At 39.5% G+C, this 23,913-nt stretch overlaps 1 protein-coding gene across 1 annotated transcript; it reads left to right on the forward strand.

Moving 5' to 3' along the window:
• Positions 1-328: 328 nt before the first annotated feature.
• On the forward strand, positions 329-22,922 carry LOC115779975 (serine hydroxymethyltransferase, mitochondrial-like). The gene is made up of 4 exons (XM_030728882.1): positions 329-391; positions 18,165-18,356; positions 21,952-22,031; positions 22,724-22,922. Exons 1-4 carry the CDS (start codon positions 329-331, stop codon positions 22,920-22,922), a joined length of 534 nt encoding a protein of 177 aa, XP_030584742.1.
• The last annotated feature ends 991 nt before the right edge of the window (positions 22,923-23,913 follow it).

The raw sequence follows: 23,913 nt of genomic DNA on the forward strand, positions 1-23,913 counted from the left end.
ATATTTGTATTGATATGGAGTAGGTAATGCATCACTGCAGCCACTACCCCAATCCGTCTGCCAATCTCCCGCTCCCATCTCCCTCGTCTTCTGCCCAAGTGGAGGAGTTTAACTCCTGATAGTTGACAAAAGGGTCTTGTTCACACAGGGGAATAGAATTAGGTAGGGACACATCCCTACCAATATCCAATGCCAGATGTTATGTCCCTATCAATATTTCTGATTGATATATCACTCTCTGTGCTCCGTGTCTCTTATTAGTGCTGCACAAGACCCAAATTCAACAATATGGTCACAAGCTTTGGACAGTCACCAAAAGAAAGCGATCATGATACAAGCAGTGGAAATGAGCTTCCTCCGATGGGTGGCTGGGCCCTCCCTTAGAGACAGGGTGAGGAGTGCAGTCATTTGGGAGGGGGGACTCAGAGTAGAGCTGCTACTCCTCCACATTGAAAGGAGCCACTTCAGGTGGTTCCGGCATCTGACTAGGATGCCTCCTGGGCACCTCCTGGGTGAGGTATTACCAGGAGGGGACCCCGGGGAAGACCCAGGACAGCTTGGGGAGATTATATCTTTCAGCTTGCCTGGGAACGCCTCTGTGTTCCCCCAGATAAGCTGGAGGAGGTACCTGGGGAGAGAGTGGTCTGGGCTTCTCTGTTTAGGCTGCTACCCCCACACCCAGCCATGAATAAGTGGAAGAAAATGGATGGATAGATGGAATAATAAAAATTAGACTTTTTTCTCCCATGATGTTACTGGTGAAAATTTTCATGATGACACAACATATCTCATTTAATGAGCAAATCCATGTAAAATTAGACAGTTCTTGTATCAAATTTATAGAATACACTCTGTTAAATTACAGAGGGTTTTTTTGTTTTTTTACAGCGTACCTCTTATCATTTGTGGCCAAATAGCTCAATAATTGTTTTTTTCTGATTATAAAACTTTTCTCCACGAGGTATTTGGCTTGACCATTTGGGCAGGTGCAAATTTCAGTCCAGCTTGTAGGTGACAATTTTGGAGCAAGGGCTTCTTTCTTGGTCGGTACCCTCTCAGTGCACAGCAATGTAAAACTGGATTACTTCCATATAATTGTTTGAACTGATGATCTTGGAAATTGAAATGATCTTAGAAAGTTGTTTAGAAATGGCTCCAAGAAACCTTCTGAACTTGTGTAAATCTACAATTCTACTTAGGTATTCAGTGAGTGCCCTGGACCCCATTTTTCTGAGTATTGGTCATTACTGTCAAACAAATCCTTTTTATCCTGGCAAAGGGAAACTACCAGTTATACTCAATCATGATCACTAACAAGAAGATAATAGGCTAGGCCTTGTCAAGTTAAAAGATATGTCAAAGATTTAAGAGAGTGTATGTATATATTTGAGCCTGTATGTATATTTTTGGCCTTGTGTGCATTAGGGAAAATCCAAAATAAATTCAAACTTGTGCACCCAGTTATTTTTTTTCCAATCATTCCACCTTGGAAAAAAAAACAGTATTAAGAAATCGTCAAAATGACTTTCATGCCCTTGATGATTATATGTAAACTTCTCAACACAACTGTAAATATTACACACAATGTGCAAATTTTTCCTGGCTTAAAATTTTCTATTTTAAAAGACTTGAGGTGACACAGTGGGCTGCTGACTGTGTGCAATCACTTAAGCCAACACCAAGGGTGAACGATGGGTGCGTTCACAGCTGTTGTCAAGCTAAGATGAATGGCTCCGCCTTACCACTCAGGAATAATACTTAAAACAGAAAATGAAACCAAGTCGTGAATAAATGAATTAAACATTCGTGTTGTGCGTGGTCAGCACTGATTCCAGTTAGTTGAAGGAAGAAGGGAAGAGCAGTGAGCAGCAGTGCTGTAGTGGCAAGAAATCAAGCACTCAGCAGCTCTACAATACCCCATTAGTCTTCATTTTCAGCAGGACATGCAACAGGGCCCTTACGTCTTAAAGAACAAACTAAAATTTATTGGGCTGGCCAGTTTGGGCTAATTGAAAGAAATTGTCTGTCTGTTTGCTTTCCATTAGGATTGTAGTGGGTGGTGGGCTGGGGCGGGGTGATGATTTGGGGCCTGAGCTTGTTGCCCTCTGCTCGTCACCCTGGCCTGGTTTCCTGTTAATGGTTTGATCCATGAGCGCCCTCCACTGAGCAGACAGTCTGAGCTGTGGGAATCATTTAAGGAGGAATCGTTTAGAGAGGATTTATGAGATGCATTCATTATGAAGTGTGTACAGGCAAACACACTTCGATCTGTAATGGTGGCTCAGTAATGGTTTACGACACTGTGTCTGCACTCGCTGAAGTTGGGCTTTTCTCCTCTCCCACAGCGCAAACAAAAGTGATCATGACTGATTATCTCTGCTCTGTGAATCTGAAACGTTATTTTTGGTGACACACAATTTTTCTCTCTTGACATATGTTTAGTTTCTATCATTTGTCAATGAGTTCTTGAGCAAAACATTCTAGGCCTGGCTGATGATGCAACTACTTCAAATAATATTTGAATTCATTTCTTTAATACAGGCATTTACTGTCCCTATGACAAAAGGATAATAGTAAATGGCTAATATACTACATAATATGCCAACTACCACATAATCCCGAAATAACATGTACTATGTACAGTATTAAGTACTATGCAGACTTTTAATTGATATTTGTAGTTTGATTTGACCCCAAATTTGGCAACTGAAAAAGGAAGACAAAAAATTACTTATAAAAAAACAGAATATGTGGTTACTGTTTGACAGATGAGGCTGAGAAAGTAAACCATTCAGTGAAATACTGAAGATGTATTTCTGTAAGTTCTGTTAATTTTTTTTTTATTTTAAAGAGCCTAATGGGAGAAGGTCCTGGACCATCTGAGTAGATAGCTTGGTGTGGTAATTTCCCTATCACCAAGATTATGTGCATTAGGGGATCAAACAGACGTACCAAGACTGCCTAAATTTTACTGCAATCAGGAACAATCACAGTGGCTCAGACAATCCTCAGATTATGGAAGAGTAATGTGCCTCCAGACATCAAAAAGTGGCTGGAAATTTTGGCAGAGGTTGCTGGTTACAAACATATGTTGGCAAGGATTAATAATGAAGAGGAAGAATCCATAAGGGCCTGGGATTACATTTTCGGCATATAAGAGATAGACAACCATGTATAGGCAGATGCCAAATTATCCCACTGATATTGCTGACCTTTCATTAGTCAATATACATATGTTGGCAAATATATATATTCATATATTGCATAATTTGTACTTGTTTCACTTAATTAATGTTTTAAAATTTTAATTCTTTTATGTTTTTGAACATGTATTTTAACTATGTAATTTTTCTAACAGTGTTTTACTTATATTCTGTTGCTGCCTATCTTGGCCAGGACTCCCTTGAAAAAGAGATTCTTAATCTCAACGGGACCTTCTTGGTTAAATAAAGTTTAAATAAATAAAAATAATATATTACTATGTATAAGCTTATGTTCTAAAATGTTTCTTCACTTTGATGTTAGTCCCTGTCATTCACTTGGATCTGTTTATAAGTGTTATTAAGCTGGGTATATTGTCCGTTGAAGTTTTATTTTGTTCAATGTATGTATTGAGATGAAAAAATGAAAATAAAAACTTTAATAACAAAAAATCTAAAACTCACTGCAGAAGGACGTGAGACATATTTTATTATACACTATAATGTCAAAAATATTTGCTCGTCTGCCTTAGGGTTTAATATGATATGATGGCGGCCCGCTCTTTGCAGCTTCAACTCTTCTGGAAAGGTTTTCCACAAGGTTTAGGAGTTTAGGAGGAGGAATTTTTATGGGACACTGTCTAACAAGAAGGCCTGGCTCAGGTCAGGTGTCTGTGTAGGTCAGTCAAGTTTTTCCACACCAAACTCAATCATCCATGTCTTTATGGACCTTGCATAAAGACATTATGTTGGAACAGGAAGAGGCCATCCCCAAACCATTCATGTGTTCATGTGCTTTATCCAAAGCACACTCTCTGCTAAATTACCTGTAAATTAAATCCACATTTTTCACTTAGTATGCTTTTAGGAATTCCCCATGTTAGCATAGCTATGAGCTTAGCTCTTAGCTGACTCACCAGCAGCATGGCTTCTTCTCCTGCAGTCTGTCAGGTGTTTTACTACTCCTCTGCCTCCTTTAGCAGTAACGACACTGGAAAAATTGTAGCCCTTTTGTAGCTTTGGCTGAGTGAATTGGAGACCCAGTGTTGTCCAAAAACTGATCGTCTGCCAAAAAGTGATTTCCGGTATTTGCCAGAAAATGATTGCCTCTATTTAAACTGTTGTAAATGACTTGCTGATCTATAATCTGTGAAAAATATGTCAAACATATCTCTTGTGAATGATATGGAGTCATTTTGAGCAAGAAACAACATTTCTGTCACAAGGTAGAAACTGCAATCAGTTTTTGGCAGTGACTTTTATATATTCTTTATTTATCAGGGTAAAAACTGTGATTGACCTTAAAAATGTCTTTTAAAGAGAAATTTGGCCAAGAGGGCAGCAGAAATCACAACAAATATAATATTATACTCTATATTTTAAGTGACCAAAGAGGACTGAATTTATTATAATGTAGGCGCAATAATGCAGAGTCATAAACGTACTTGAAAAACAGGTAATTTCTTCATTTTATATATAAGCCCATCATAAAGCCTATTGACTACACTCTATTCGCCAATATAAGCAAAGACATTACACATAAAAGCACATAGAAACATCGGAAATCAGTTTATGGACACGATCACTTTTTGGCATAACACCAGCTTTGCACCCTTGAAAATCCTATACCTAGCCAGGCCCCTGTAGTCGGTGCAGACACCCCCAGCAGATCGCGAGTAACCGGGAATGCAGGCCGACTGTGTGACTTTGATGAGGAAGCTAGTTCTAAACAGAAGTCCCCGGTACACCATCAACCCGTTCACGTTTCTAACTGCTTTTCCCCATTCAGCGACACACGTCAACCGACTGGAACATGGATGAGTGAAATACTTGTGGTAATTTTGTGTATGTCCACATACAACAGCCTAAGGGACAGTGAAATAAAAAGACACACATGGCACATGCATTCATCCACACATACAAATGATACAATGCACTGTGAGACCTGCTATGATGTACCGTTTGGAGACAGCTGCTGGAGGTGTCAGAGTTGAAAATACTGAGAGTTTTGTTGGGAGTGACCAAGATGGACAGGATTAGAAATGAGTATATCCGAGGGACAGTTCAGGTTGAGCTGTTTAGAGACAAAGTTAGAGAGACAAGGCTGAGATGGTTTGGACATGTGCAGAGGAGAAATAATAGATACAATAGATATATTGGACAAAGGATGTTGAATAACAGAAAGCACTCAATATTTTGTAAAAGTCTACAAATACATTCTTGTCCACTTATCTTATACTTACATTGGAGTGTGAGATTGATTGTCATCAAATTTTTTGATGAAAACTCAAGGAAATCAGAAGCAATAGGGGTTTAATCTGGCCTGGAACAGTAAAGCATTTGAAGTGTGGACAACAAATGTATCACAAAGGGACACCTTTGCTATTACTACGAACAGGAACACACATAAAGTCGCATGCATTCGGATGCTATGACTCTTTGAACCAGATAAAATCAGCAGTAAATGTGGACAGAGATCAACAATTGTCCACTCCGACTAACCTCAGATGCTGTTCTTGTTCTTGTCCTGTTATTTTGTTCATTTGTTGTGAATCCACTATGCACTAGCTGGAGGCCACGTTTTTATGGAAAAAGGAGCTGTGGTGTTAATTAGACCCGAGAAAGGATGAAGAATCGCGGTGTCATTACGTGTCTCTGTAAACGGCATCTAGTACTCTGAAGTGTGCCATTAACACAGCTCAGACTGACTGACCCAGCTGCCTGTTAGCACACTGCCTGTCGCTTGTCTAAGTTGCAGTTACCGACAGTCAAAAGCATAATCCACATCTGCCAAAAATATTTTAACAACTTATGCCTGCTGCCTGCCTCCTCTCCCTCCTCCTCTCTGTCACAGGTTAGATAAACTGCCTCTCCGTCTCCAACCTCCCCTCTCTCTCTCTCTCTGCTCGTTTATAATTGCTCACATTTAGCAGCTGAGCTTCTGAATCCGGAGGAGCAACGAGAATGAGGGGGAGGCGGAGCGCGCACACAAAATAAATGTGCACATCTCTGGTGAAAACTGACTGGCATCAGTGTTTAAAATAATAAGATGCAGCTGTTGATAGTAGCAACTGTCTCCAGGTTTACTTCCCTGTGGCCTCTGTGGCAGCAGAGGAGCGGTGATGAAGGCAGACAGCTGACAGGTGCTCCAGGATGGTGCTGCCATCAGGTGCATCTGCTAAACTTAACTCCGAGACAGGAGAGGAGAGACGGAGAGAGGGAGGGTAGAAAAAAAGGGCAAAAGAAAAGGGGGAGAGTGTGGAGTGGGGAAGAAGAAGAGGAGTGGCCAAAAAAAAAAAAAAAAAAGGAGGAAAAGAAGGTTAGAGGAAAAAAGGAAGAAAAGTAGTTATTCAGCGAGAGGGAAAGAATAAGTGTGTGTTTGTGTACGCAGTGTGTATGATTGCGTGCTCCTTGAAACCTCATGCCAGCCCTCTCTGTAAAGAAATTCATAGGATGCCTTTGAACCTGTGAATCTGACGGAGTAGGTGCCTCTGCGTCTAGACGACGACACTGTGAAGGGGTAACGAGTATACTGAACAGGTCAGGAGATGGGTAGACGGTGGAGGGAAGGTAATAAGGGGAGATAATGAGCAAGTGAAGAAAATGATGGAGAGGAAACTGAGGAATAATAAGAATGAAGAAATTAAATAAAAGATGCAAAGGTGGGGAAGAAAAAGCAGCTTGTCAGGAAGTGGGTTTGAGCGTGCGTGTGTGTGTGTGTGTGTGTGTGCATGACAGCGAGAATATGCACTTTGCCATATGTTTATATATGACTGCATGCATCAGCACTTTGCAACTGCTACACACACATGCCTTCCAACTCTTGTCGAAAAGCAGCTCGGGTATACAAACATAATGGATTCACTCTTTGTGCTGCTGTGACAGTGGTGACGCTGACGGTGTATTTGACTTTAATAAAAGGTGCAGCAGGCACAAGTCAGGCGCTGAGGCAAGGATATGAACCCCCTTGAACCTCCCCTGCAGGGGTAGGGGCCCTTCATCAAAGCTGAGGCCAAGCACAGATGAAGTGTTCACTCGACTCATGACTCTGTTCTGGGCCGAGCAAAAGGTGACATGGAATGTAACCAAGGAGCTGATCTTCTAGGTCTTCCTTCTTTCATACATGTCTTGTCCACACACAGACACACACACACACACACACACACACACACACAAACACACACACACACACACACACACACACCCTCTCTTTCTTTCTAACATACAAATGCACCAGAGTGAGGAAGGAGAGGAGTCTGACAGAGCCCAGTGCCTCATAGGTAGCCAGACAGAGTGGCTGGAAGCACTGTCACCAATTTGTTCCTAGCCATAGGGGACATACAGGGGATGGAGAGGTGATGGCAGCTCCCTGTCCTCATCATGGCTAATGAGGCCTTGGCTTCTCCTTCTTCCTCTGTGTGTATTCAGTGTGTGTGAGATCAGTTTGTATAAGTTTGTGTCAGAGTGCTGCCAAAGCTCCTATTCCTGAAAAACCGAGGTTGATGTCTGGCACAGACCACTGTGCACTCTTAATTCTCCTTATACAACTCTCCTGGCTGAATTATTTACCGGGCCAAGAAACACACACACAGAAGAGATGAGGTCTTGTTCAAGGCAGCTACCATTCAATATATTGTTGCTCTTCAGGGACAGCGCACCAGCTGAGGTTTGCTTGCTGTGCTGGCTGACCCATCAAACCTTCAAGGAAGGCAAGTGAAGAGAGACGGGACTAGACCTGCTGTGATAAAACAGAGCCAGGAATAACGAGTTCTTATGAAGAGAAAAACTGGTCAGTGTGTGATTGACCTAACCCCTTAAGAAACATGTAGCACACCATCAGTACACCACTGCATTCAAATGTTTTGCAGTTATACTGTAAAACCATTTTTGACTTGTAATTTCACAAAATGTCCTCAATGACTTTAGACACCGAAGAGCAGCATTTTGTTGCATCTTAGGTGTGCAGTGTGTGAGTGATGCTGCTTCATGGTGATAATGCTGGTATCTATGTTAAAGACATTAAGAGTACAAACTGAGAACTCTATGATGTAGCACTGTATTTGGAGTTCAGGAGCTCCCCAGTGTGGTTAAAACAAGAAGTGCAATCAAAAATGCAGGCTTTTCCCTCACTTTACATGTTCCTCTGTTAGCTTAACAACAAATGCAATTAAATCATTTCATGTAAACACTGAAAACATGAAAATACTCCCTTCTAGTGAAACCTGCAGTAACTTCTATAAACAGATATTTGCATGTGAATACACAGATTTTTAGTGCAGGAAGTGTTCTGGTTCCCATTTGTAGTCTGCCAGTAGTCCAGTCATGTTTGAGCAAGCTTTGGTTGGTTGGCAGGTAACCAGTAGGTGTGGAGAGCAAAAGGAGAGCTCCATTTTCAGAAATGCAATCTGATAACAATCATCAATAATCCAACAAAGATGTAATAAAGGTCCTCTTCTCTGCTTAGATAAGCAGTATATATTCACATGTTGGTAACTTTTGACCCTAGTTGTCTAAAAGAATACACTCATACAAAGAGGTTTGTCATGTTTTATTGACTGATGTTTTCTGCAGGTGTTTCCTTGTTGGTAGCCTCCCAGCAGGTACCGGTGAAGGTCTGCCCTAGGAACAGAAATATAGATTAATATGCCAAGTTTGGTTAGGCCAACAGAAAATGCTCTTAAGTTTTACCTGAGGTAATGTGTATAGATATTTTAAGTCCAAGATTGTGTTTCTTACCTGTGTGTTTTCTCCCCAAGGCTCTTCGGGCCAAAAAAAAAAAAAAAAAAAAAAAGAGCCCCCAGGCGTCCTGAGAACCTTTTAAATGTTCCATGTAGCATCAAGTGTAACTGAGGAGGGGATGGATGGTTTATAGGTTGTAGACCAGATGATGAAATATTTAATAGTTTTTGCTTTTTCTGTAGTAATTATTTAATGTTAATCAAGATTATTAGATAAGCTGTGTGTTAAGTTTATTAGTTTAATTCAGTATGTAACCCTGTATTGTGGTATGACTTAGGGGTCAGTTAGTATTATCTATAATAGAGCTGTGCTGTCTGTGGGCAAAATTGCTTTTTCATTTTGTTTTGTTTTGTTTTGTGTGTTCTTCAGTGTTGGTGAATAAACATCTGGTTGATCTGCACCTCATCACTGGCTCATGCCTTCTACTTTAATCCAGTCACTACCGGCTGTACCATCAAGTGGCTTCAGAAGTGGGATCATAAATTTGTTTAGAAATGGGTGTTGGTGACTAACCAGTTCTATATAATTAAGTTACAGAATAAATTACATTTAATCTATTGTATATATTAGTGCTTCTAAAAAGTGAATATTGTTTAGAAAATTGATAATTTTTCTCATAATTTAATTTAAAAAAGTTAAATTAATGTATTCTGTATTCATTATACATGAAGTGGCTTTGAATTTTGATGATTATAACTTGAAAATCAGAAATCCAATTATTAGAAAATCACTTGAGATCAATCAAAAAAGGATTTACAATAAAGAAGTTTCGAGCTTCTGAAAAGTGTGCTCATGTATACTTCTTGACTTAAATTATGCAATAAAAGAAACTTTTTCACAATATTCTAATTATTTGAGATGCACTAGTTCAATTCTAATATAGTTCTAATGCAATGAGTTATGAGCCAAAATTGAGCATAATTATAAAGGGTTAGATCTGAAGATCAGCAAAGCCAGTGAGATATTTGAATGCAACATCATCATCAGAGGGTAAAGACAAGTTATCTTTTCAGTTGTGTTGCTGTGTCTGTTAGCAGGATAACTTGGAAAATTATGAACAGATTTTGATTAAAATTTCTGGAGTTGTTGGGGGCGGTACAGGAACAATTGGTTAAATTTTGGTGGCGATCCGGATCATGATCTAGATCCAAGTTGATTACTTATACTTCAAAAATAACCTTTCCACAGTGCTCACCAGCTCACTTTGTTACAGGGTACAGTGGTTTTTTTCTTTTTTTAAAACAGGCTGATCCTGGAAACTCAAAGCAATGAGCTCAAAGACACTGCAACACTGCAGCACTCACTTTCAGAATTTGCTACTGTGAATATACCGATTCTCTCTGCTCATTGTTCTGTTTAAATATTAACAAAGCTGGCAAATAATGTAAAATGCTTTGTGTGAAGGTGGTATTTTCCAACAAGAATGCACAAAATCTAAAAGACAACTTCCCTTTAATTAAATACTCAAACCAGGAAAAAGAAAAATCCAACATTTTCCATCCAAAGTTTGCAATGAAATACAATCAGCTTCACTCATATTAATGTTCTTGCAGTTATTACAGGTTGCTGTATTTGGAAAATAAAAAGAAGGAAAGTGAAGACGATATGGATATCAAGAGAAATGAGGGGGAAATGCAGGAAGGCAAAACAACAGCAAAAGATAAAAAGGGGAGAGAAGCACAGTAAGAAGAGAAATAAAGAAGAGCCAAGAGGTAGGGGACAGAGCAGACCTCAAGTATTCTGCTGATTCATAAAACACTAGAATATGGCCAAGTCAGCTGGAAAACTGCAGAAGAGATTCACTTAATCCTGCAGGAAACCTTAAAAACAATCCCTGTTCATTCTTCTGATTACAAATTAATATTTGATCATTTACATAACATATGTCCTTGTGTTTGATGAGCCAAAGACCTCAAACTTCAATCTCACAGTAACACATTTTAACACTTCTGATCTATTACAGCAGGAAATGATGAGGGAACTATTTCACCTGAATTCACGAATGCAAAGATGTTTCAAGTTGAAGCCAAATGAGTCAGGAATTACACAGGCTTTATGGTTATTAAGGATGTTTGTTGCTTAATGAGACAGCAGAGGAGGAGAGAGGGGTCATCGGGGTGCAGGTGTGGGCGGTTTTGAGGAGTCCGGTCTTTCTGAAGTAGCGCACAATTAGAGGCACAGACACCAGAGTGATGCTGATGCAAAGAGCTTGTGAATGGCGTAGGCCAGGACGAATGTGCTGGTTCCAGCAGTCGTCTTGCTGAAGGGACACAAATGACAGAAAATTCACAAGAAGGACCTGAATGTGTGTGTGTATATGTACAGTTAGGACCATAGTTATTTGGACAATGGCAACATTTTTTTCTATTTTTGCCTCTGTACATCACCACAGTGGATTCTAAAATCAAACAATTAGACTTTCAGCTTTAATTTGTGGGTTTTTCAAAAATGCTTTATAAACTATTTAAGAATTACGGCCATTTTTATACGCAGTCCCACATTTTCAGAGGCTCAGAAATAATTGGACAAGCTAGCAATCATCCACTGAATTCTGCAATCATCCACTTTTATTGTCACCTGTGGTTTCAGGCCTTCTGGTGTTGCTGAGCTGGCCAGTGTATTTGTTCTTTTTAAGACTGCACCAGATTACTGAATGGACTTGGCCACTCTAAAGTTTTTTCTCTGTCTGAGAGTTTCATTTCTTTTTTTCTTTTTTTGTTCATGATGACTCATATAAAGGGCAACACTGTTGCCCCACAGCAAAAACGTCCTGGGTTTGAATCCACCATCTGGCTGGCCTTTCTGTGTGGAGTTTGCATGTTCTCCCCATGTCTGCGTGGGTTCTCTCCGGGTACTTCTCATCCTCCCACAGTCCAAAGACATGCAGTTTTATGGGGTTAGGTTAATTGATGATTCTAAAATGGCCATAAGTGTGAGCGTGAATGTTGTCTGTCTCTCTGCAACAGACTGCTGACCTGTCCAGGGTGAGATGATGGATGGATGGATGGATGGATGGATGGATGGATGGATGGATGGATGGATGGATGGATGGACTTGTAGCATTTCTTGACTACGCCATGGAAAATGAGGGAACAGGGTTCACCTGTCCATAAAACTGCTTGACAGCCAACTGTCCAATTACTTTTCATGAGGAGCTATGCATTTACTGTGTTGAACCCCTTGAATTAAAGCTGAAAGTTTTCACTTCAATCACATCTTGATTGTTTGATTTGTGTACAGAGGCAAAAATACAAATAAATGTGTCTTTGTCCAAATACTTATGACCCCAAATGTATTTTCTATGTACAAAACATTTTTCTTTTTCTTTTTTTAATTTTCTTTTTAAAATCAAATAAATGAAAATAGTCCACTACACACATCAATATTTTGGGCCATGTAGCATATTTGCATTATTTTCATCATCATTTAAATACATAATCATATATAGTCTACATCAGTGTAAAAAGGAATTACGGTTAATTACATAAATAACACTACATTGAGCATTTGTATTACAGCATTAGTAAAATGAATTCGTATAGACCAGAAATACATTATAATAAATTATAACATATCTTTTAAAAGTTTTATCACATTGTCCCGTTTAGTTCCATGTGGTTAAAGTTGTAATTCACCTTTATCTCCACCAGAGGAAGCTATGTACTTAAACTAGTAACATCGGGACATTAAGTTGACCTGCATTTATCACCATGTATTATTTTACTTCATACACTCCCCTCCCAAAGTATTAAAACAGTGAGGCCAATCCCTTTATTTTGTTGTAGACTGAAAACATCTGGGTTTGTCCAATAAAATAAATCAGTGAGACAAAAGATCACCATCTCAGCTTTTATTTCCAGGTATTTACATCTGGATCTGATACACAGTTCAGATGATAGCACCTTTTGTCTGAACCAGGGTTATAATAGTTTTGGATTTTACATTATAGTTTAGTTTTAGTTAGTTTTTACTTTTTTTTCTCTAATTCAGTTAGTTTTAATTAGTTTTCAGAGTGGTTTTGCTCGTTTTTATTAGTTTTTATTTTTGGTTTCATGCTTAGTTTTAGTTAGTTTCAGTTAGTTTCAGTATTAGTTTTAGTATTTTCATACCTGATCAGGTGTAAGATTCAAGGCGCAAAAGTGACTATTGTGTAATGAAAACTTGACAAAAGATACAGTTTAAAGAAATATAGTCAACAACCAACTGTTCACAAGACATGCTAAATGTGTGTAATATTAAGGACACACATGAACATCAACAGGGAGAAACAAAGAAAAACATGAACTCCCAAACTCAATAAATTCTACAATAAACTCCACAATAAAGTTCAGCATCAGTGCAGCAGATTAATAACGCCTACATGTGGTGTTAAACAAAAACAAACTCTTTGAAGGAGTCAAAGCTCAAATCCAGCTGCATCCTGATGTTCTCACCACCTGAAGCTGCTTCTGTTTTGGAGCTAGCTTGGTTAGATGCTCGCTAATTAAACCTGCAGGGTCTTTGCGGCCTCTGTACACAACCTACAGAAGTTGCCGACCTCATGTCCGCATTTATGCTTGTGTAGCTGGATTGTGTGTGTTAATTATCTTGTGGTCGTGTGCAGGTGTTTGTACTCAAAGAACCTCCATACGGGACTCTGCCGCTTTCTCTGCAGACCGCAGCCATTACTTTGCGGACCAGCGCGGTGAGCGCACGCACATGCGCACTCACACACACAGTTGTCCTGTGGCGCTCCCAGCTTAAACTCGGAGAGCGGAAACAATGATTTCATATCAATCCACAAGGCTTAAAAAACCCCCCCAAAAAACCAAGTAAATGAAAGTCAGTTTATCGATAATTTCAGTTAGTTTTAGTTAGTTTTGTAAACTCACAATTCAGTTTTAATTAGTTATCGTTTTTTCCTTTTAATTATAGTTTTTATTTATTTCAGTTAACGACAATGTTTTTTCAATTTCAGTTTTCGTTATTTCGTTCGTTTTCGTTAACTATAATAACCCTGGTCTGAACCCACCCATTTTTCTTCACCATACTTGGTGAGAATGACTCGCCACCTTTCACTGACACTTTCTTTAAAGGAACCATGAGTAAGCTCTCTGTTGATAGCACAGTGTGATCCAGCATGTGCTCTCCCAGTGCTGTAAATACCACCTGTGCCGCTTCAAGTATTGGTTTGCTGAAGGCAGATCAATTACACATGCACTACCGTGGATTCACTGCAATGGCAGGTGGCCATAGCTGTGTGAGTGTTGAATAACAAGCAGGTTTGCTCACAATGAGGGCTGTTATGAAAAAAAGAAAGTGTCTGGTTTGTGCATATTTTTACACCTGTTTTGAATATGTTGCCAACAGTTACAGAGGCCAGGATGGTGTGCTCATCAGCTGATCTCTAGGGTGATGTACTGGACCCCATACTACTAAGCAAGGTCAACATACCCAGGGTATCTTTCTGTTATCTGGAGTCACTGATCAACTCCAAAGTTAACCCAGAGTTTACACGAAAGGGGTGGTCTTGGGAGTATCTGACCAATCTCAAACAATAGCCTATTTTGTCACTGCATTCTCATCAATGCATTCACCTTTTTCTCTCAACAGACTCTTTATCTGCTGTTATGGAAATCTGAAAAAAATCAATCTGCACAAAAAGGTTGTCTTTGTGAGGTTTTAATTGGCCTTTGCAAAGGGGTCAAACAACAATACAGAGTGCAACAGCAGTCTGCAAACAATAACAACAAGCATAGAATCATTTATATGAATAACTTATCTACTTGTCATGGTCACAGAATATAATTCATGCAAAGGATAACTTCTACAGGCAAGTGTATCTTGTAATAGAAGATTATATAAAGAAAAAAACATGATACTATGGCACCTTCCATTCAGTCAGGTCAGCTTAACATAGAGAGCAGAATTTGCTGAGGTATAAATTGCTCAATACAACTCAGACTGCAGCAACCAGATAACTTCCAATAGCAGAAATCTTCCTTTGTCTTTAGAGTCTGCATATCAATTTACTGGTTATATATCGGTTTATAGAAGATATGTGTAAGCTACCCAGCTGCTGGCTCTAGCTCCTCTCATAAAGCCCTTTCTTTATACTCATCTTTTTCACTCAATCAACATTTTTTAAAGTTGCTGACTGTGTACAGTTGCTGTTCCCCTCCCTCAGAAAGACTTATGCCATCCTTAGACCCCCAACATAAAATCACTTTAATACTTCACACAGCTAGTCCTGAAGGTTAGATTGAGCTTCATAGTGAGATGTTGCTGTTGAAGCTTCTGGATTATGATGATTGTGCTTGTTTTAACTCTGGGCCACAAGCTTGAGAAATGATTAGGACTGCACCAGCAGAGTGTTAGCCTGACAGATGGCAACACATGGAGTCAGCTGACAGCACTGCTGACAGCGCATGCATGTACTGTGCACACTTTTTGTTGCTGTACATATTCTGATGTTTTTCTGCCATCAACTGTAGCTTGTTTCTAGCTGTCAGTGTCCATGTCAGCTCACATCACCTATGCACAGGCTTAAAATTGCAAGACCTCTGTACACACCTGCTGTCATGGCACCAGAGGGAATTGGGGTCTGTTGAAAATCTGCAGTGAGACATTATTTTAGTTACTGGTCATTAATCAAAAGCTTTCCTCTTTTGTAATTCAGTCCTCCAATGGTCAATATAGTTTTTGTTATTTGCTCTTTGATCAAGCCACTTAAAAATCAGCTCTGCAGGCATAGTAATGAATGACTAGCAGAAATAAACATTACTGAATGCAGCAGACTTATTGTTTTTAGTTTTTAGAATTATTGTTTCTTAGTCTCATTTCTTTCTGAAGTAGGAGACTTGGTTAAAAACGACTAGAATTTGTATTATGCCCTTCAAGTACAAAGTAAGCCTCTAAGGCATCTGAACTGTGCCATTGCTGTATGGCAAACATAATGCTACAGAAGACTGACTGTTAGTCATCCAGTCAGCCCCACATTTAAACCCTGAATATAATTGAGCTATAGGTATAAGAAATGCCATTCTGGATATACATACAAAATGAATGTTTTGGTTGAAGCTAATTTGCAAGACACAAGCTGTGCAGCACAGTCACTTTATCTAACTCACCAAGGACATTATTATGAATTAAGCTAAAAGAATTCCTAATCACAGCTATTTCACTCTGATTAGGAATTCATGTTCAAGCTTTTGGCAAAGATGTGTAATTTTAATTTTCTCAAATAATATTGAAGGAAAGTTTGTTATGGATTGAATTATAACATGGATACCAAATGTAAAACATAGTTTTGATTTTTTTATTTTTTTTTTGAGGGAGTTGATATGTATAGTGATTGAATCCAGCAGTAGTAGTAGTGATTTTTATTGTTTTTTTAATTACATATATCCTGGAACTGAGAAGAAAAATGACAGTTGTACTGCAGCTAGCATGACTGACGGTTGCTTGTTTGATCATGCAACCAAATAAATTATTGCACACCCGCTTCATATTGTAAAGTAAAGAACAAACAATAATTACAGAGAAAACCCAACAGTCAAAACAACCCCCTATGAGCAAGCATTTGGCAACAGTGGGAAGGAAAGACTCGATGGGGGGGTGAGGGGAGGAAGACAGGACAAAAGACATGCTGTGGAAGAGAGCCAGAGATGAATAATAACTAATGATTAAATACAGAGTGGCGTATAAACAGAGCGAAAAGAGGTAAATGAAAATGAAATAGTGCAGCAGCAGCAGCCTGTTGTAGCGTAACTAAGGGATGGTTCAGGGTCACCTGATCCAGCCCTAACTAAAAGCTCCCATCCTACTCTTAAGTATCCTAGGATCCACAAGTAAGCCAGCAGTCTGAGAGTGAAGTGCTCTATTGGGATGATGTAGAGGCTTTTGAATTATACTGTAGCAGGACATTTTAGTGTTCAGAGAAGATTTGGTGGTGGTTTTATGTCCTAAAAACTGTGATAAAGCTGCTTCAAATGATTAAATACCCAAACTTAATTTGCACTGCACGGTATAAACATAATTACACTTTTTTTCTTATGGGTGTCCTTAACCAGTCCTAAGCATTGTGTTAATTGCTTTTTAATGGTGCTATTAAAGGGAGGCTGTCCCTCACACCCCAGCACACCTGCGCAGATGATAACTATAGGTTCGTAGTGGGGCGATTGATCTTGGCACAAAGTCATCATCATCATATTGTTGGTTAAATGAAGAGAATGAGCCAATTTGTTTTGAGTGCAGTCAACCTGTCAACATTTTATTTAACCTCTTACTGCTCTCCCACACAGTACTCTTATTTTGGCTGAGTTATAATGGGAATCCACTTAGATCTTTTTTGTGTGTATTCAAATGTTTTCCAATTGTCCAAGCACTGCATCTGTGGTATCTGACAGGAACACTGAAAATTTAGACCAGGATTTGCTTTTTAAAAGAGCCAGTGAAAATTGTATGGAGTCTGCACTCTCACATGATCAAGCATTGCAGCAGAGGAAGAACTCGCCAGCCCCAGTCCAGATTAGATAAGCAGGAAGTGCTGAATCTGTTCTCTATATGCCTCCTTCTGGTACACTGAGGCTGTAAAAGTCAGTCCCAGTTTGTAGAAGTGCTGATAGAGGCATAATTGAACAACCATGCTGATTATTGATATCATGAAAACATGCCAGCTTCTAATTATACCAGGCTACATATTAGAGTGTAAAGGAAGCACAGTAGTTGAAAGGGCTTAAAATGTCTCTTTGTGCATATAGGTCACTTTAAATGTATAAAATGATCAAATATTCTCTATAAAGAAATTATATTCTTTGTAATAGGACAACAGCAGCAATGTAGTGACCAAAGACTGTCAGATGGCAATGAAAATTTAGCAGCTTGTAGAGATGACAGGCAAATTAACCGTACTATGATCTCTGAAACTAATTTAATTCAAACTAATTTAATTCAGTTCAATTTCTCAACTTTGGGATGATATGCTTTCAAGAGACTGCCAATAGGAATGGCATGATTAGGTGGGAAATACACAAGATAGTTTTACTTACACAACAAGAGCCTGGAATATCCACTAAAACCATCTGTTAGCTACAGGATGACACACACTCACACACTCTGGCAACTCCTTTTAGTCCTTATGACCTAGTTTGGTGCAATGGCACAGTTTTAGAAAACATTTCTACTGTAACTGTGATATCCTGTTTTCTTTTTTCCTCATATTTCCAACCCTCCTTCCACCCCCAGCCACTGTGCCAGCGGGTACCTGTTTGTCTCAGTGTGCGTGCCCACCAGTCTCACACTGCCACACGTACAGCAGATGAAGATCGTCCTTGGACGGGTCAGGAGAGCCTGGCCCAGGATGACCCCGAGATGTGGGATCTGCTGCAGAAGGAGAAGGACAGGCAGTGCCGTGGTTTGGAGCTCATTGCATCAGAGGTACTAGATCTTTGAAATGTAAAACTAGTGCTTTTTTTTTATTGTGCATATTTACTTAACAAATTATAGTGAAGAGAGAATGGGCAGCACAAAAAGTAGGTTAACATGTTCTCAGACCTGAATTTGAACCTATTTTGGAAGTCAAAAAAACTTGGCAAACACCTTTTTGTTAATGTATAAATGGTTTTGTTTCCTCAGGTCATTTTGATTGAAGTGGAGAAAAAATAGGCCATGCCTACCACACTAATAAATGCATTTTGAAGTTCTTGATTGCTCAGTTAAGAACAGGTGGTTTGATTTTCCCATTGCTTTAAAACTGTTGTCATTGAGTTGTAAGGTGTGAAGGAACCTAAAAAAAAAGCTTATGTAGAGCATTTCAACAACAGGGTGACCTCGAGGTCTCCATTTCTATCATTGTGTAGTCTCCATCAGTGTGGTTCATTATACAGTCAGAACACAAAGTTCATGATGACACAGAACATTATAAGCTTATGTATTTTTAATCAGTTATTTTATCTTCCAATCAAAAACAAATTTCTCAGGCAAGTAAATGTACGTAAGATATACATGTGGAATATACCATGAATATCCCAACAGGTGGCAGGTTCAGTTGTTTAAAGGGTTTAGTCTGTCAGACAGTCTTTCCAGTTATTTGCTTGTGATAGATGGCACATCAAATGCAACACATGATAATAGCTATTGCATTTGAAATTCACACGCTCCCAACTTATTTATTCTTGAATCATCTTGCTGTATATATTAATCTTGTACAACTCTAAATTTTCTGTTTTAAATGTTTCCAGTGGCCTTTGAGGCTTGTAAAACTGACCTTTGTCTCATACATACATCTCATAAAACTGAAATCATGAGTTCTGACAGGAATAAATTCATATCAGGCTTGCTATTAAGTCATTATTCACCCACTGAGCAACTGTGCAGGGTAGGCTGGAAGTCATTTAAACTTGACTTCTTTAATAGTAAAAAATCACTCATAAGAAACTTCAAGACTAGTTCGGTTATCACAAAAAATTTTGGGCAGCTCTTTGTTTTCATTCCAAGGCTGGATCGTGTGAAATGGAAAATTTTACTATTCAGAAGAGCAGACAAGGTTTTATCTTCTGCTGTTCCTTCTCTCTCCTCCTGTTTCGTCTTCGCCACAGTAGTTGTTCAGTGGAGTATGTCAGCCTCCTCTCAACACAAAGCCTGACCACTCTACTGTGAGATAAAGCTGATATCTTCATTCTGCCTCCTCCCCAACTCACTCTGCAAGTCACATCACAGTACAGCTCAGGCAGACATTCCTTCAATGAGATGACATAGTATTCTACACATGTACTGTACACATACACACACACACACATACACACACACACACACACACACACACACACACACACACACACACACACACACACACACACACACACACACACACACACAGAGGTACTAAAAGCAAATGCATTTCCTTTTCTAATATATGCACAATACTCAGCATGACAGACGGATGGAGTAGAAAGCTGTTACTGGAGCTGTTATCTCCCTTGATCTCCTCTTGGCTCCCAGGTGAAGGATTAGCATAACCACACACAACACACCACCAACACCCTCCCACTCAGAGAGATAGAAATGACACTGTATTTGTCTGTGTTCATTTTATGTCAGATCCTATTACTGACCACTGTGTCAGTATACAAAAGAGTAATGTTACACAGTCAGGGCTGCAAGGATTTAGTTAAGCCGCGTTTCCATTAGTAACTATTCAGCGCAGGTCGACTCAACTAGGCACGACTCGCCATGATCGTGTTGTGTTTCCATTGCAATTGAGGACCACCTCAGTGTGGGTGGAGTCGATATAGCAACGCGGACAGTAGTGTCTTGACATAATTTGTATGTGGCTCAAAACATTACAATGGATGAGATAGAGGCAAGCTAAAATAGCTAATGCCAGTTTAATATCATCATGCATAAGTCCCCCGTACAATGTTGTAATGGATGAAGGTTATCATTATTTAGTATAATATATGTATGCTGTGTGTGTGTTTTTCAGCTGGCTCTCATGTTGCAAAACTACTGCTGCAAACTGTCGGTCTGGGCATGCACGTGCTTTGTGTACCTCCATTTTCTTGCTGTTGGTTTTAAAAATGGCACACTTGATTCTGGTGAAGGAGTTGCTCTCATGACTCTGTTAGCGACGACACTCCCTGGCCAATCAGTGGCATGCTGTTCTTCCGAGTCACATTTTCAGATCGCCTCGGATCACTTGGAAACCCAGCTGAGTGAGTACGAAAAAGTACCTGATACCTGGTACCAGGTACTAATGGAAGCACCCACGCCGAATCGAGTCGAGCCGCGCTGAGTAGATACTAATGGAAACGTGGCTTTAGTGGTAAGTTTGTTTGAATATAGGCCATGCTTTTTTATCAGTATGTGCTGCCAGTGATGAGGGAGGTCCTGTTCATATCATCCACAGACAGCACTTTTATTGAGTATCTGCACAGAGTGCATTGTTATAGTAGAATTTTCCTTCAAAATAGATCTTACATTCTGCCAATAGCACCCACACATTAAATTTATTAAAGAAACCCAGCTCTGTAGTATGAAGGCCTTTCTTTTTTTCCTTTTTGATAATTTTTTACATTGTTGTTTTAATGTTTATACAATATTGATGGCATGATGGCGAGTCTCAATGTGCCTCTAATGTGAGAGTTAGGTTTGGACTCGTAGACTTTGTCCTTGAGTAGATTTTTTAGGGGAGGAATTGGACCCCTGGATTTGATAAGTTTCACTGTTTCAGTGAGGCCTGAAAAAAGATCAAACCCAGTGGAGATTTGTGACCATCTTATGTTTGACACTGGAGCCTATCCCAATTGCCATAGAGCGAGCGTCATGGTCCTGGGCTGGTGGCCCAGTGTTCTGAGTTTCTTTTTGTGTAGTCCTGTTTTGTTTTACGTTTCAGGTTGTTTCTTGGTTTTGCTTACAGGTTTGTTCTCAGTTTATTTGCATGTCTGATTTCCCTGTATTCATTCTCCATGTATGTCTTTGGAGTGTGGGAGGAGGTACCCAGAAAGAACCCACACAAACACAAGGAGAAAATTACTCAGGTTTTAATTTCTCCAGCTCTAATGTATTGCAGTAAATCCACATTAAAAAGGTCAAGGAATGCATCTGCTAACATCAACTTCATAAAATGTATCAGTCAATGAGTTCATCCAATAAGTTTCATCTTGCAACAAAATGAGAAGTTATAAAGGGGGAAAAAACCTTAAGGGGAACATTATATTTTCTTTTTCCTCAAAATATAGTGACTAAAATTTGTTTGTATCTCAGTGCATCTCAACAATCCCAGTGTGTTTCAGCATGTGCAGAAACATTTATTACATTATCGTGTATCCTTCAGCAGCAAGGGGATAATCATTGTGAAGTGCAGAGTGTTAGTCTATGGAAGTCCAAAGGTTCAATACTGTAATGATTGCCTCTAGCCAGAGGGGGATTTCTCACTATCACTTAACAGACTTTAATTTGCCGTCCTTGTCCCTTCTGCCCATTCGTGCCATTGATCTAAGTGTGTGTCTGCTTGTGTGTGTTCTCATCACAGAATTTCTGCAGCCAAGCAGCTCTAGAAGCTCTCGGCTCCTGTCTTAACAACAAATACTCTGAAGGCTACCCAGGGAGAAGGTAAGTTTTTATTCAGCCACACCTCTGTTTATTAACACTGTTGATATGATGTGCTTGAGGATATTTGTTACAGGCATGCACAAACACACTAATCTATACTGTGTTCTTTTGTGTGCCGATGAAAAGGTTTGGTTTTCACCAGGGAGGCCTCAGATCTGCCGTGAAAGTTTTGGGTCTAGATTGTTGTAGATATTTCTTGACAAAAGTACTGTTTGTGGAAAATGTGAGAACAACAAAGGCTATTAAAGGGGCTGTAACCTAAACCGTTTCATCACAATATACAGACTGACAATGCAGAATCAATACTACAGATAAAGGGTTTGCTTCTCATGAGCCTAGATTATAGAGGATATTTTTTTATCTGCATGTACAGCTGTCATAGTGTTGATTTTAACCACTGCAGATAGCTGTTTTTGTTGTTGTTGTTGTTGTTGTTGTTGTTTGTTTTTTTAATATTGTCTACCTGCACAACACCAAGCAGTGTACAATTGATAGCAAGTAGCTGGTAATTGCTGTTCACCATACTGGCTTAAAAGAAAATATTGTGTTCTGTTCATAGCATCATTCTGCTTCCCAGTGTCCAAAAATTATTAATCATTGCTGTTTTAAATTCTAACAAAAAGCCTAATCTAGCAGGTTATTTACAGCAGTTCATATTTTTCCATCTTCAACCCGTCCAACTCTGCCCTCAGGTATTATGGTGCAGCAGAAGTGGTTGACCAAATTGAGCTCCTCTGTCAGAAGCAAGCTCTGGAGGCATTTGACCTGGACCCAGCTCAGTGGGGTGTCAATGCCAAACTGCACTCTGGTTCTCCTGCCAGCTTTGCCACTTATACCACTGTGCTCAATCCCCGTGATCAAATCATGGGCCTGGACTTGCCTGACAGTTAGTAGTCACTGTTCCTAACTGTCCATCATCAATGCAGGTCATATCCAATGTAGACAGCATAGGCGTTTTGGGAAATATGTGAATTACTGTGTTTGAACTGCTTCTGGACATGTTGGACATGCTGTTTTCATCCAAAAGATGTATATTTTTGCATAACTATGCAAATTCACCTATTTAGAGACTAATAAATAAGCCATTTGTGATATATAAATAATAATTATGCAGCATACAGTATTGCTGAGCATCAGTGAAATAATATCTAATACAAGTGGTCAGCAATTGGGCCCAGTGCTACAAGAAGTGCTGTAAATTTGTTATTACAATGTTATACCACAAAATGACACGGTGGCACCCCAAGACCACAAATGAGGCATAAAAGCAAGGTCAAGTAGTCTAGCCATGCAACCTGACCACAGTGTAAAAACAACAAAATGTTGGAACAGTGAGTAAACCAATCAGATTTAACACAGCTTAAAAATGCACAACTATGTCTGAACATGGCTGCATGAAAAAAGCCAAGATATGCCCAGCTAGCATGCCCCATTCACTGAACTTTGTAAATATTCAACAGCCCTGATATATAAGAGCCACAATTCAGCAGTGTGGCAGGCAGGAGGACCCAAACGCAGGACTCAGGAGGCAACGCATGAACCCAGAAATGCACAGCTTTATTGCTGGTTGCACATCAGGTACAAGGAAACTAGGAAAGCTCAACTGGAGCTAATAATTCAACAACTAGGAATACACAGGGAAACTTGGAACCGGAAGTACACTACCTAAGTGAGACGATGTGACAAAGAACAGGACACAGACACACAATCAGGGAGATACATCAGGGAGCACAGCTGAACAAGACAAGGGAAGCAAAACTGAATACAAAGCACAGGAGAGAACAGACTGGCAAAGTAAAACACGAAGTAGACATGGAAACAGAAACGCAAACTTGACACAACACAGGGAAGCAGGCACACTGACGGACTGTAACACCTACAC

The sequence above is a fragment of the Archocentrus centrarchus genome, chromosome 5 (genome assembly GCF_007364275.1).
Source record: "Archocentrus centrarchus isolate MPI-CPG fArcCen1 chromosome 5, fArcCen1, whole genome shotgun sequence".
Classification (NCBI taxonomy): Eukaryota; Metazoa; Chordata; class Actinopteri; order Cichliformes; family Cichlidae; genus Archocentrus; species Archocentrus centrarchus.